The sequence below is a fragment of the Labeo rohita genome, chromosome 16 (genome assembly GCF_022985175.1).
Source record: "Labeo rohita strain BAU-BD-2019 chromosome 16, IGBB_LRoh.1.0, whole genome shotgun sequence".
In the NCBI taxonomy this organism is placed as follows: Eukaryota; Metazoa; Chordata; class Actinopteri; order Cypriniformes; family Cyprinidae; genus Labeo; species Labeo rohita.
The window spans coordinates 36,676,356-36,690,614 of record NC_066884.1 but is presented as its reverse complement, the minus strand read 5'-3'; the positions used below and the strand labels follow the sequence as shown (position 1 = coordinate 36,690,614).

The window sequence follows — 14,259 nt, the reverse complement described above, 5'->3', positions numbered from 1 at the left end:
AAAGTTGAGTGGTGGTGAGAGGGAAACCTGGTGTGTCTGTGACAATTAGGAATATTTTTAAATACACAAACATGATAGTAATAAAATGTATTGTGGAATGTTTGTAAAGTTGTCCCACCTGTTTTCCAGCAGTGTTTTCCGTGACCATGTCAAGAAGAACCAATGGGTGCACAGTTTGTGAAAACTAGATGCATTTTCAGTGTGCTGGTGTTGAAGGGGACTGGACGGAAAATTATTTCTTTTGTGGCTGCAACAAGACTTCTGATTTGTAAGAATAAACTTGTACAAGTCACACATGGCTAAAGTTGAGATTAAAGTAATTAATTGCTATAGGTATGTTTTATACAGTAAATACTAGTGTAATGGCAAAGGGAGTAAGTGACGTTTACACTAGGTAGGCCTTTTCCTTGATGTGTCCAATCATTTGTAGTGTTGTAACATTTATTCTAAAACTTAGTTTTTCAAATTCAACATTGTAAATGAAAGCATTTTTAGAATCAGAATCTTTATTATCGTTACACAAAAAGTACCACTCTAAAAACAATTATGCCATATGGAAAAGGTATTTAAAGGTAAGAAATACTAAATAAATAACAGTTTAACAATTTCTACAATGTTATTAATACACAAGTTCAGCTCCAACCCTGATCAAACACACCTGAACCAACTAATTAGGATCTAACTAAACTCTGCAGGAAGGTAGATCTCCAGGAACAGGGTTGGGCACCCCTGTCTTAGATAATTTCGAAGTTTCATCTGGTCATGTTGAGATATACAGTAGTCAACATTTGAAGTGGATCAAAACATTTAATCAAAGTTGTCCTAATACCAAAAACAATACCTGTTCTTGTCTTAGGACAACTTTGATCAATTTTTTTTTTGATCCACTTTAAATGTATCATCAGCACAATAGAAACTAATCCCGTATTTTCTAATAATATTACCAAGGGACAACACGTATATTAAAAATAGCAGAGGGCCTAGAATAGATCCTTGTGGCACTCCATACTTTACTGGCGTTAATTGAGATGATTCCCCGTTTAAATAGACAAAGTGATAATGATCGGATAGCTAGAATCTAAACCAGGGGTGCCCAACCATTGTTGAACAAAGATCTACTTTTAAATTTGTCAGTGTGCTGAGATCTACCAGTCCAAACAGAAAGCCAGTCGCTACTCATAGCGTATTTACATATTTAATATGCACAAAACAAACAGAAAAGTAGCCCTAATCCATATATAATAAAACAGAATAATTCTAGTGACAATAAAGTTATTTCTCTACCTTAGTGGGAACTCTGGCACTGGGAGGAGGCAGCTAGTTTCTCGTAGTCAGGGCAGTAGGAGCTGGTTGCAAGCCTTAAATAGGGGTCATCGGATACCCATTTTCCACAAGTTGATATGATTTTTTAGGGTCTTAATGAAAAGTCTATAATGATACTTTGGTTAAAAATTCTCAATGGTTGTGTAAAACTACACCATTTTTACCTTGTCAAAATCAGCTCTGCAAAAATCATCTCATTCTGGTCGAGGCTGCTTTAAATGCAAATGAGCTCTGCTCGCCCCGCCCCTCTCTTCTCTCTGTGGAGTGACGAGCCTGTTTACTTTAGCTGCATTTAGCCGCTAAATTTGCTAACTAGCACATTATAAGGAAAGGTGATCGCAAAGATTCATAAAAAAACCCTTATACTCACTTCTGCTGTAGGTGAAGCTGGATTATGAATGATTCGCATGAACATGAACAGATGTATGTAGATCGGGAGCCACATTCCACTGCATCTTCAGTGGCTCAGATGTCTGGAGTTGATGACGACCACTATGTTCATTATTACATCCAGCAACACAACACCTCAATCGCTCAATCGGAGATATTCTTGTCTAACTTACATCCCTGCTCCGGCATCGAAACAAAGAGGGCAGTCTGTTACAGCTAATCTGAGTTAAAATGCTCATGTCAATCAACTATTGTGGGAGCGGCCTCTGTGGGTGTGACGCCACACCGACAGACATCTGAGAACGGCTCGATTTGAAAAAGGGAATATTATTTTTACAGATTAATTAAAAACCACTGCATGGATTTTTATCATTATAGGGTAGATTTGTACATACACTGCCAACACACATTAATGTTCAAACAACATGTAAAAGTGAACTTAGCATCCAATGACCCCTTTAAGCAGGCCACAAGGTGGTCATCAGTCATTGTAGATCTGTACTTTGACTTGATGATTTTCATGAGAGAGAAAGCACACTCACACAGATAGGTTGATCCAAAAAAGTGCTGTCAAGTTGAAAGCACATGTTCTGAGGTTGTGATACTTTTGTTCAGGCAGTAAGTTCCAGAACTCTCCAGTCATGCCAGGTGTTGCCATGGATTTGATCTCAATGTCATTTTGCAGTGTGAGAATCTCATTCCCAACAGCAGAGTTATCTAAGTGGAACAGTAATACAATTTTAGAAGCAATACTATCCACTTGAACCAAACACAGATAGCTGGCAACAGGCTCAATGGATGCAAAATCTGTAAAGCGCCCCAAATTCTAACAAGATGCTCTGAACTTGCTCATCATAACGTGCACTGTCAAACTGCGCAAAGTCTTTGCCCTGACTCCGAAGTTCTTGCCTGCATGTGAGGAAAGTTCCGCAGATCACAGTGTTGCAGCCTACTTGAAAGTAGTTGTAGCTTGCTTTTAAATGTGTTCACTGAACTGATCATGTTGATCACATGTTTGTCTTTACCCTGCAGCTCTAAATTAAAATCATTCAGCAGGTTAGTGAGATATGCTAAATCCAATAGCCACTGGTGGTCCTCTAGCTGGGCATATTCTGCATGTTTTGAAAGTTTCAGGAAATCTTTGATTTCAGGCAGCAGCTCCGAGAATCATGCTAAAAATTTACCTTTACTCAGGCATCTCCTCATGCACCGGTCTCCTCCAAATGAGCATGGAAAAACCTTCTCGGTAGACTCCTGGCCCAAACGGAACACACAATCTTCATTGCAACATCCACCACTTCTTTCATGTTTAAAATCTTACCACACAATGCCTGCTGGTGGATTATACAGTGGTAATTAAGGAAGTCTGGGAAATATTCCCTCTGTATGCACAAGGTAATGAACCCGTTAGTACGGTCCACCATTGCTGGAGCACCATCCGTTATGATGAGTTTAAAGAGGGGCAATTGGATCTTGTTGACAAATTCCATGAAAGCTTGGAAAATATCTTCACCTCTAGTGTGTCCTTTCAATGGCAAAGTGGTGACCAGCTCTTCTTTTGCACCTATGTCTCCAAAAACCATTCTAATGAAAACACATAGCTGTGCCACATCCACAGCATCAATCGACTCATCAAATTGAAGAAAAAAACATTCACACTCTTTAATATCCTTCCTTAACTGCGCCTCAACATCCTCTGCGATTCTCTCACATTGCTGTGTATAAGTGCCACGGGATAATTGCACGTCCTTAATGGCAGCTGTGATATCACTTTCATTCTTAAAGTCACCAAATAGTGCGTCTGCAGCCTCGACAAATGGTTCTTTGACAACTTTGCCATCCTTTAAAGATTTCTTGTGTTTTGCAAGAACGTGACTCATGCGACAAGATGCTATAGTTGCAGCCCTACCCTTAGTGTTTGACCTGGTAAAAATGGACTGCTGTGCTGCTAACTGCCTCTTCAATTCCTGGACTTTTCAGGTGCGTAGAGCTGATTTAGCCGGTAAATCTGCATCGTAGCTTTTGTTCACAGTCTTGAAATGCTGGTCCAAATTGCCCTTCTTCGGTAAGGACATAATAAATGTTATGTCCTTAATGTAGGTTATGTCCTTGTTTTTTTGTTTGTTTGTTTAAGTACACTCTAAAAATGCTGGGTCATTTTTAACCCAATCGAGTGTGCAGGCTTTTTCACCTTCTTCAGGAGAAGGCAGTTCTCAATGCCACCAAACTGGTGCATTTATTTGATGAAATACAGGTTTGTGTATGTTTTATTTGATCTATAAAATCATTACCGTGCTGTAAATCTTTTTACTACAGGCAATGCAACATGTAGGGACACAATGTACGTCACCTAAATGACGTTAAGGTATTTGTATTTCTAAAAATCCTGAATCTAATTAGTTCGGATGTTAAAATGTGTGTTCAGATTTGTGTATTGTTTATTTATGGGCAGGTTATGTAGTCATCATTTAAAAAAACAAGGTAACATGAGAAGGACCAAGGATCAAAACATGAGAAAGGCAAAGAACTAGAAAACAGGAGAACTAGGAAACATGGAAGGGCTAAATAATCACCAGCAAAGTAGGCCTGCACGATTAATCGTTTTTAAACCGAAATCGCGATTTGAAAAGGTGCGATTTTCAAATCGCCAGAGCTGTGATTATTTCAATGGACTATCAAATATGGTAACAAGCATATACGTAATTTTTGACAGTTCGCTTCATGTGCATATTACGACTTCATGCGTATATTACGTTTGATGAAGACTATAACCAGTAGGGGGCATTTTAACACTGCATGAACTGACTGAACGCGCAAATAATGTTAACGCCATTTGGAAAAGATGAGCGAGAGCTGCGGCTCAACTTCCAAACAAAGTGTGTCTGCAGAAGAGCAAAGTCCTGCAGACGACTTGGTACCTAAATGAAAAAGCACCGCATATGTTTGGAATTATTTTGGATTTCGACGTTCTGATGTACTTCAAAGGCAAATACTTTGTAAAACATGTCAAACGTCTGTGTCGACCTCGCAAGGCAACACAACCTGTATCAGCACTAGGGTTGGGTACCGAACCCGGTGCCAATATTACCAGTATGTACCGGACCGAATCAGAACGTTAATTTCGGTGCCTCATTTCGGTGTCACTTAAATGCCTAAACTGTCGATTGACATAATTTTTCTTCTGGTGCTATGACACGGTCGTCAGAAGCTTTGATTCATCAACATGCATGATCGCTAGTTAAATTTAAATACTGCATTCATGGGTGTCAGAATGATCTGAAAATTTATTTCCTGAATGAGAAAACTCACGTGAATGTCGGAAAGCTTTGATGATACAAATCCAAGACATCTTTGTAGTTACTGTCCATTTTCACATTCCGAATTAAAAGCACAAATCGTCAGGAAATGAGACCATCCGAGAAGCACGTGAACGCAGCAAATATCGTTACACTTGCTTTGACTGTAGCAGGTGGTTTGCCGTTAGCTTAGCAAGCTACGTTAAACGCGTCTAACTTAAAATGCCAAAAACTAAACGTTCTGAAGTGTTGCTGTATTTCACAAGAAATTATTCAGACACCGCGACGTGCAGGAAATGTTTTACAAAAGTTGCGTGTAAAGGGGGAAACACGTCAAATCTAATGAAACATTTGGTGGTACATCGAATAAACTATAATAAATAAAGCAAAAGGATGCACCGTGTTTGACAGTTTGCAGACATCAGCTGCCACTATCAGGAGAGGTGTCGTAATAACAGACACTATAGCAAGTTAGCTGGCTACAGGTTACCTGGCTTACAGTGAGAAAATCTCGATTGCACGATTTGAGAAAAATCGCAATTAGATTTTTTCTCCAAATCGTGCAGTCCTACAGCAAAGTGTGTGTGTGAGCAATTCTTATAGTCCTACTAATATGAGACAGCTGAGAACTGATGATGAGATCTGATAAGTTCAAGCAGAGGATTATGGGAAATGGAGTCTGCGGTGGGTGGCAAAGGTATGGGGTGGAGTGCCCTCCAGTGGAGCTCATGTACAGTATAGCTATAATTATAAATGCTTACCGGGCTTTGCCATAAGTTTCTTTATGGACCTTCTGATGGTACTGATTAATATTTTTAACTACAATCAGGACTAAAGCTCGTTTTGAATTTTTTTAGCAGTATGTTCATTGTCTTCATGCAGTATTTCTTCAGTGCACTCAAGTACAGCACTATAAAAAAAAAGAATGAACTAACTCCACACTAGTTAGGATCAACATATATGATCCTGGAAAACCTTAAGGCCTTTAGTTAAAAGTTTAGTGTCATGTTGATATTCCATAGAGAAAATGTTGAATCTTAATCTTATTTTATCTTATTTATTTTATTTTCTCTGTAGTAAACATGAACGGGCAAGTCAACAAAACAATCTGGTGGAGAGGAAGGAGTGAGAGAGATACCCAAATCAAAAAACTGAATAAAACCAAAACCCTAACTAATATTAACCAAACTAAATGTAGATGTAGAAAAAAACCTCTCCACCGTACAAGAAGCCACAACTAATCAAACAAAAACATACATGACAACCCCTTTCTCCTAAGCCTAGTGGATCTGGTACAATAAGTAAAACCTACATGATGTAAGTGTTTGTTGCCACATGCTTACCTTACTCACAACTGCTCCAATTGAACTGCACAACTTTTACTATGACTTTTACCCACTCCCAGCCCAGACTATCACCATTGAAGTTAGGGGAATTAAAGGCAATTTAACAGGCCATTGGTGGCACGATCACAAATGTCAGCAAATCTTCTAATGAACCGCACATCTGAAACAGACAAGTGTACAAACAGACACACACAGAGCAGAGCAACATACATACAAACTAGCTTCCGTAGCACAGTGTACAGTACATAACAATATCAAGTCATCTTATGGCTGCTTCTGCTCTTTTTTTCCACTGTGCAAAACACCAGAGAGTCAAAGCCTTTTACTCACATCTTCCACTTGCTGGTTGATGAAATGGAGCATCCAGGAGCAGATGAAACTGATGTGTCAGAGGTGTAGAGGTTCAGCTGAGTGGAAGCAACAGCTAAATTACATAAATATGATAACAAGATTGGAAGTATTACTACTTGCCATATCTCTTGAAACTTTTTTTGTTGTTTTTGCACAACCCTACAGAATTTAAATAAACTTGTATGTGTCAAAGATGTGTACAAAGTGCCTCCAAAAACTCACTGTGAGTTAGTCCGTTTGTTTTCTGGCTTCTAATGGTTCCAGAAAGTCAGCTAGATCATCTTCTTTTCAGGTCCTCTATGACTTGGAACGTCTTGGAACGTCCGTCGTTGGAACAAATCCTCGAAACAAACAACCAACAACAAATTATCTATGCAATTCTTTCTTTCTTCCTTTTCTTTTTATTAATGGATCAACAACACTACAGAAATCTTTGATTTTCAAATTTTGAATTTTTTTCTATTTTGAATTATCTATTTTTGCAAATGAATCTGAGTCCAGAGTAAGTGCTGTTTGTAAGGTTACATAGTGGTGCTGTGAAGGAGAATCAGGACCAGAAGCATTTTAATTCAGCACAGAATTCTGTTACGAATCTCACGCGTCTCAGAGAAGAAAAATGCAAAGTTTGATCAAAGTAGACGAGGGTTACACATAAACTACATCATAGCTAAATCACAGCATTGTCTCCACATACTGATGTAACTGTGTTTCCCCTCCACTAATGGCTATAAAAGTTAAATGGAGAGTCTTCTTTATAAAAATATAAAATTCCTGCTAGACCATACCTCCACCAGCACTTTCATTCATGCTTCACAGCTCATCACATGTAGTTTGGTGCAGAAACCTCTCTGTTCCACCTTAACCCTAAAAGGGGTGACGTATCCTGGGGGACAGAAACATTTGAAAGGCTGTGGAGAGAGGCAGGGAAAGTGTTGGTCTCAGTTCTTGGTTTCATGCTGAAAGGCTGTTTGTTGTGAATATTTAGATATAATGAGTCATACATTATATCTATGCACATACATTCTTTGTTTAGCTCACGGGCAGCATTTAAAGCTACATGGCAACCTGTAGTGGGAAATCTACTCACCCTCCAATAAAAGTTGATCTAGTTCACACATTTACAGATGTTGGAGGGGACTTACTTGTTTAAAAAGCTGTTGTTCAGCATTAGCTTATTAGGGTTACATTGAAATTCTATGAATTAAATGCTTACATTTTTTTGAAATCTGTCTCTAAACGTTTGTATCTCAGGGGAAACTTTGCGCTTTTAGGGGTATAAATCAAGATATAAATATATATATATATATATATATATATATATAGACTCAAGATTTTTTTGTAATCTTGACAAAACACATATCGTTGGAAAGGTCTGACAGTCAAGGTTCCATAATAAGCAAATATTTATTCACATTATTGTTGTTGTTGTTGTTAATGAATTAATTAGAATATTATTATCATTGTAGGATTGTCCAACTTGTTGGGGATCAACCTATGGCATGGTCATAAAAAAACTCCCTGTAATCAAACAGATTTTTGTGGATGACAAGAGCCGCCGCACACTCCCAAACTGAACTTGGCAGGACATTGCTGTACAAGAGGCTGTCAAAGATGGGCTAAAGCCGGTTGCAGAATTTACTGATATTTTATCTGCTGAAAATTACGTGACAGTGTCATCTCTGCTGCTGATGCTGCATCTTATGATGGATATCCTGAAGAAGAAGGAGGCTGATGTAAAGATGATGAAAGAAATTATTATTGTTGCCTTACAGCGGGCTGGGGCTAAGACAGTATTACAATATTTATAGGCTACATTGTCTGCTGTAATTAAACTATTTCACTGCACTTTAACAAGAAGTCTAAACTGAATGACCTACTATGTGCAATATTTTGTGCTAACTCATTGTTCTTCTTAAAGCACAAGTCCACTACCAGAAAAAAAACAAACAAACAGATAATTTACTCACCCCCTTATCATCCAAGATGTTCATGTCTTGCTTTTATCGGTCATAAAGAAATTGTGTTTTTTGAGGAAAACATTTCAGCATTTTTCTCCATATAATGGACTGATATGGTGCCCCGATTTTGAACTTCCAAAATGCAGTTTAAATGCAGCTTCAAACGATCCCAAATGCGGTTGTAACTGATACCAGCTGAGAAGAAGGGTCTTATCTAGCAAAAGGATCGGTTGTTTTCATTAAAAAAAATACAATTTAAATACATTTTAATCTCAAACGTTCGTCTTGTCTTGCTCTCCCTGAACTCTGTATATTCTGACTCAAGACAGTTAGGGTTGAAAAACTCCCCCTCAACTTCAAAAATCATTTCAAAATCATCCTACATCGCTGCAGAAGTACCGACCCAGTTTTTGCAAAGTGAACATGCAAAGAAGATCAAACACCCTTAACAAAAAAAGGTAAAACAGCGATATAGGACGATTTTGAAGTTAAGGGAGAACATGAGATGGGAGTATTTCAACATACACTAACTGACATGAACCGGAAAAAAACAGTTCAGGCAGAGTAAGACAAGACAAGTGTTTGACATTAAAAAGTATATAAATTGTATTATTTTTATTAAAATAACCAATCGCTTCACTAGATAAGACCCTTCTTCCTTGGCTGGGATCGTTTACAACCGCATTTGGGATCATTTGTCGCCACATTTAAACTGCATTTTGGAAGTTAAAAATCGGGGCACCATATCAGTCCATTATATGGAGAAAAATACTGAAATGTTTTCCTCAAAAAACAATTTCTTTACGACTTAAGAAAGAAAGACATGAACATCTTGGATGACAAGGGGGTGAGTACATTATCTGTCAATTTTTGTTCTGGAAGTGGACTTCTCCTTTAAGAAGTTGTTATGTTGTCTGAAATAAAGCTGCTTTTAATTTAAATTGTTGACTGATTGTTGTGTGTTTGGACCTATTACACTGTTGGTATAGTTAAAAATTTTAATTATATGTGACCCTGGACCACAAAACCAGTCTTAAGTCACTGAGGTTTATTTGTAGCAATAGCCAAAAATACATTGTATGGGTCAAAATTATTGATATTTCTTTTATGGCAAAAATCATTAGGAAATTAAGTAAAGATCATGTTCCATGAAGATATTTTGTAAAATTCCTACTGTAAATGTATGAAAACTTAATTTTTGATTAGTCATATACATTGTTAAGAACATTATTTGAAGAACTTTAAAGGCAGTTTTCTCACTATTTTGATTTTTTTGCACCCTCAGATTCCTGATTTTTAAATAGTTGTATCTCGGCCAAATATTGTCCTATCATAACAAACTATACATAAATAAAAGGCTTATTTATTCAGCTTTCATATGATGTATAAATCTCAATTTTGAAAAAATGACCCTTATGACTGGTTTTGTGATCCAGGGTCACATATAATAACAGTAATAGCAATTTGTTATTGTATTATTAGCTATTAGTATCAGTAAATGTTCAAGATCACTGTTCACATGTTCATGATCATGTTCAGTGAGTAGCCGAATGCGTGTGCTGTTGCAAGTGTTGGTTGGGCTATGCGGTGATGTTGACATAAACAATATAGGTTATAGCTGGGCAAATTAATTGTAAGTCATTTAATAATAATAATAATAATAATTATAATTATTATTTTTAAGTTATAAAAATAATATATTTAATACATTCATGGGAAACAAGCTAAATATTGTCTTGAAATCGCCAAAGGCCTCAGTGATATCTCTGCCTGTCGTCGATACGCAATACTTTCGTCTGACACAGTGGGCTGATAAACAGTGTGATGCACTATAAAAACATAAAGACTGAATAATTTTTACTTTTTTTTAAAAAATTTTTTTACCATTTTATTTTTATAGACTCATAAAATCACTATACAAAATGTTACCGGTAAAGTTAAACCACTGCATCCTATGCATTTTGTTATAACATTTTATATTGTTCTAAGCAATTTGTTTTTATTTACAGATATTTGTCTGTTGTCATCACGTTTAGCGTAGATGATTCTGTTCATGTCTAGTGGTTTTTGTGTAAATAAAGTCTAGCTGCTGCATTTAGATCCTATTCTTTCATCTTTATTTTTAACAAGCTGTGACAATGAGATGCTTTTATAGTTTTAATTAACATTTTATTAACATTTTGATTTTTATATACAGTTTGTATATACAGTTTATTTTATTTCAAGTAATAAATATTTTTATATAGCATTTAGCATTTAAAAATATAAATTATAACCCTAGTTAAATAATGCCTAATGTTTTTATGTTTTTTTGTCTTCCTTTTCCTTTCCTGAAGAAAACAGCTACATGCTGGTTTAGGCTCAGTCTGGACCGGATCTCTGTAGCATCAGGACTCTGGTTTGTACAGAATTACAACCAGTTACCTACATTTATCCTGACAGTACAATCCAACTGTCCAATGAACAAGAAGTCACTGAGATGAGTGTGATGTGATTGGTCACCTGTTGACTGTAACCAGGGATGCTGCTCAATGTCCTGTAAGCTGGGACGGTCGTCCGCTGCTGCTTTAAGACACCATCTGATCAACTGACGGCAATCTGTGACACACAACACAGTACTTCAGTAACACAACATCAACTACTTGTCGCTCTGTCTATGATTTCTGTCTGTGAACAGCTGAATGTTTGCCATCTCTTACCTGCAGACAGGTGTCTAGGGAAGCGCAGTCTGCGAACCCTCCGTGCGCTTCTGAAAGGTAGAGAACCGCACAGGAGCTGGTACAGCGTCACACCCAGCGACCAAGCAGTAGCTGGTCCTGCACGATAGCTGTGGGAACGAAACCACTCTGGAGGGGCGAATGAAAGAGTGCCTGAGAGACCCGAGAGGAAGAAGAGATCAGCTGAATATCCACATTCAAAATTCATCAAATTCCACAGAATATCATAGTGAGATCTTTTCCTAACCAACCTGCAAACTCTTTATACTCCGAGTCCTTCAGGAGGTGTCCACAGCCAAAGTCCAGCAGCTTGATCTCGTTGGTATCGGTGCAAATGAGCAGGTTCTGTGGCTTGACGTCCCGGTGGAAGACGCCGCAGCTCTCGCAGTGTTTGAGAGCGTTGATGAGCTGCATGAGCACCTTCTTGGCCTGACTCTCATCCAGACAGCCGTTCTCCTCACAGAAACTGTGGAGATCCTGGCAAGGATCCGGGCGTTCCAGGATCATGACGTAGCGGCCGGGATGTTCAAACCACTCCAGCAGCTTCAGGACATTGGGACACGCAGGAGCCGAATTGACCCGGGTCATCAACGCGACCTCCAGCGGCAGCAGACCCTGACCTTCCTGCAGCGGCAGAGGAGACATGAGATCCTTTCATCATCGCTAGAGGACTGAATGTGGATGTATGTGTGTAATTAACCAATAAGACTCAACTTACAACTTCAGTGTCCTCGTGCTCCTCGTCTTTAGTGACGTACTTGATGGCGACCTGCAGACAGATGAACCACAGTAAATTACACCTACTAACTATGACAATAACCTCATGCTCTGTACGTGTGAAATATGGTTTATGTCACAAGTGTCATGAGTAAAGAGAAAATGTCTTACTGGCAATCCATCAGAGCTGCGGGTCCCAGCAAACACAGAGCCGAATCCACCTTGACCCAGCATTGGGCCCTTTATATATGAATCTGCAACATACGATCACAAGAAATGTCTTCAAGAGAAAACAGGTGACAGTATCTAAAACTGTACAAATGTTTTCAAATCAATTAGTTCAATGGCAAATCATGTAGTAATTCAGCAATGTCTTGAGAATAAGCCTGACCTTCACGAGAGCGTTTGGCGGGTCTCTCGTATGAGGTGGAGGGATCTTCATCCTCCAAGCTCTGCCGCTTCCTCTTCCTTTGAGTCGACTCAGAAGGCAGAGGAGCGATATAGCCGGGCAGCTCTGGACTCCATGGCTGGGTTGGGTTTGACAGTGTTTTCTGGATGTAGTCACCACACTGTCCTCCAACTTCCTGACCAGCAGCCATCCGGGTGAAAGCAGCAGCGGATCTGGAGCGGCCCAAGGCTGAAAGAGCAGCAGCAGTTTACAATCTATTTCACACAATTTGACATTGTGCTTGTTGTTAACATCATTATTATAACACTGTATATCACAGGGCTGTTGATGTTTGATTCTGGTTGATGAACTTTGTATGGTGTGTAATTATGTTGAAGTAAACACACAGTTATGAAGTAGTTCCAGGTCTGTCGACTGCATTACAGTTTCATATCACTTGCCAAAATATTTCAGTTATTTTCTTACAGCAGCAACTGAACCAAAACCCACAAAAGTCTGACCAAACAAACAAATATTACAAATAAGACTAAAACTGACAAACAATTTCCACGTTTTCTGCACTAAGTCACCATTTTTTAAAATCTACAGCAGGTTTTCTTTCTCCCGCTCTTTCTCGCAAACACACGGAAACATAACGTACATGTTGTTAGTGCGGTTCAGCGATCGACTTTTTCGTTAAAATGGTTGCGAAACTGTAAAGTTTGGTTGTTGAGTTATTCGAGATAATTTTGTTAAACTTTACACATTTATTAATGTTAGGGTAGTCCAACAATATGCAACATCATACCATAACATAACAACAAAAAACATGAAAAATTAAAACTCTCACCTCGTTTTTCACCCATGTGAGCCATCGAAAATATCCTCAAGAATCAGTGTGTGAGAGAGAGAGAGAGAGATAAAAAAGAAAAGATGAAAACAAAAGAAAGCAAAGAAAAAGACAAGTAACTTAAAAGAAACTATTACAACCGAATAAAAACAATGAAATAAAACTCTCCTCAGAAATAATCCAAAGTCCTTCAAAAAGTCAACTCAAAGAAAATATCCTCCGAACTCCACAGAAATGCTCCGAACTCCTTCAAAAATCACTTTCTCAGCACAAAGTCTGTCGCACATAAAAGTTTGTATGCAAAGTCTCGCCTTCAAACAACCCAACAATCAGAAAACGACGGGTTTCAGCTTTTATATCTGTTGCTATAGCAACTCAAATTCGATTCACGCACATTCAAGCTTGCGCTGCAGAATGTAGCGTGATGACGTCATGTACGTGAGATATCTGTAAAATAAAACCTCCATAATTTTTTGTTTTTAGAGCTGGAATAAAATGTATTTTTACCGAGATAATGAATTAAAACGTAATATTAATTTCCGTATGTCCATTATTATTTTATTATTATTATTATTATTTTATTTTATTTTTTCTGAACGCGGAAGTCTTGCCTGACTGGAACAGTGCTTTATATTTCCGGTCTCTGGTGTTTGTTTCTAGTCAAATTAACTTATTTTCAAGCCGAATAATGTAACGTTAAACCTGCTCACATTTTAATATTTACTTATATTAAAAAAGTTTAAATTCAGTCGTTTTAACATATGGAGACCTGAACAAGAAAGAACCCAAATGGACGTTAGAATCGATTATGGCTTGAATTGATTAGATGTATTAACGCAAACACTACAATTAAAAAAAATATTCATATTCATACTTTTGATTTCTATACTTTAAAAAAAAAAAAAAAACCTAAAATTTTAAAA

General features: G+C 37.9%; 1 protein-coding gene across 2 annotated transcripts in view; it reads right to left on the bottom strand.

The window, feature by feature from the left end:
* Nucleotides 1-12,591, bottom strand: part of LOC127177922 (serine/threonine-protein kinase pim-3) — a 34,632-nt gene extending 22,041 nt beyond the window's left edge. Inside the window, exons 1-7 of one of the 2 annotated variants that reach the window (XM_051130475.1) lie at nt 12,490-12,591; nt 12,270-12,352; nt 12,100-12,150; nt 11,633-12,005; nt 11,364-11,534; nt 11,167-11,262; nt 10,963-11,059 (exon numbers count right to left, since the gene is read on the bottom strand). In XM_051130475.1, coding sequence (XP_050986432.1) covers nt 11,052-11,059; nt 11,167-11,262; nt 11,364-11,534; nt 11,633-12,005; nt 12,100-12,150; nt 12,270-12,332 — 762 coding nt within the window. In that variant the 5' untranslated portion in view covers nt 12,333-12,352; nt 12,490-12,591 and the 3' untranslated portion in view covers nt 10,963-11,051. Of the gene's footprint in view, nt 1-10,962; nt 11,060-11,166; nt 11,263-11,363; nt 11,535-11,632; nt 12,006-12,099; nt 12,151-12,269; nt 12,353-12,489 lie in introns of those variants that run through there. The other variant, XM_051130474.1, reaches the window with a different exon arrangement.
* Between the last annotated feature and the right edge of the window lie 1,668 nt (nt 12,592-14,259).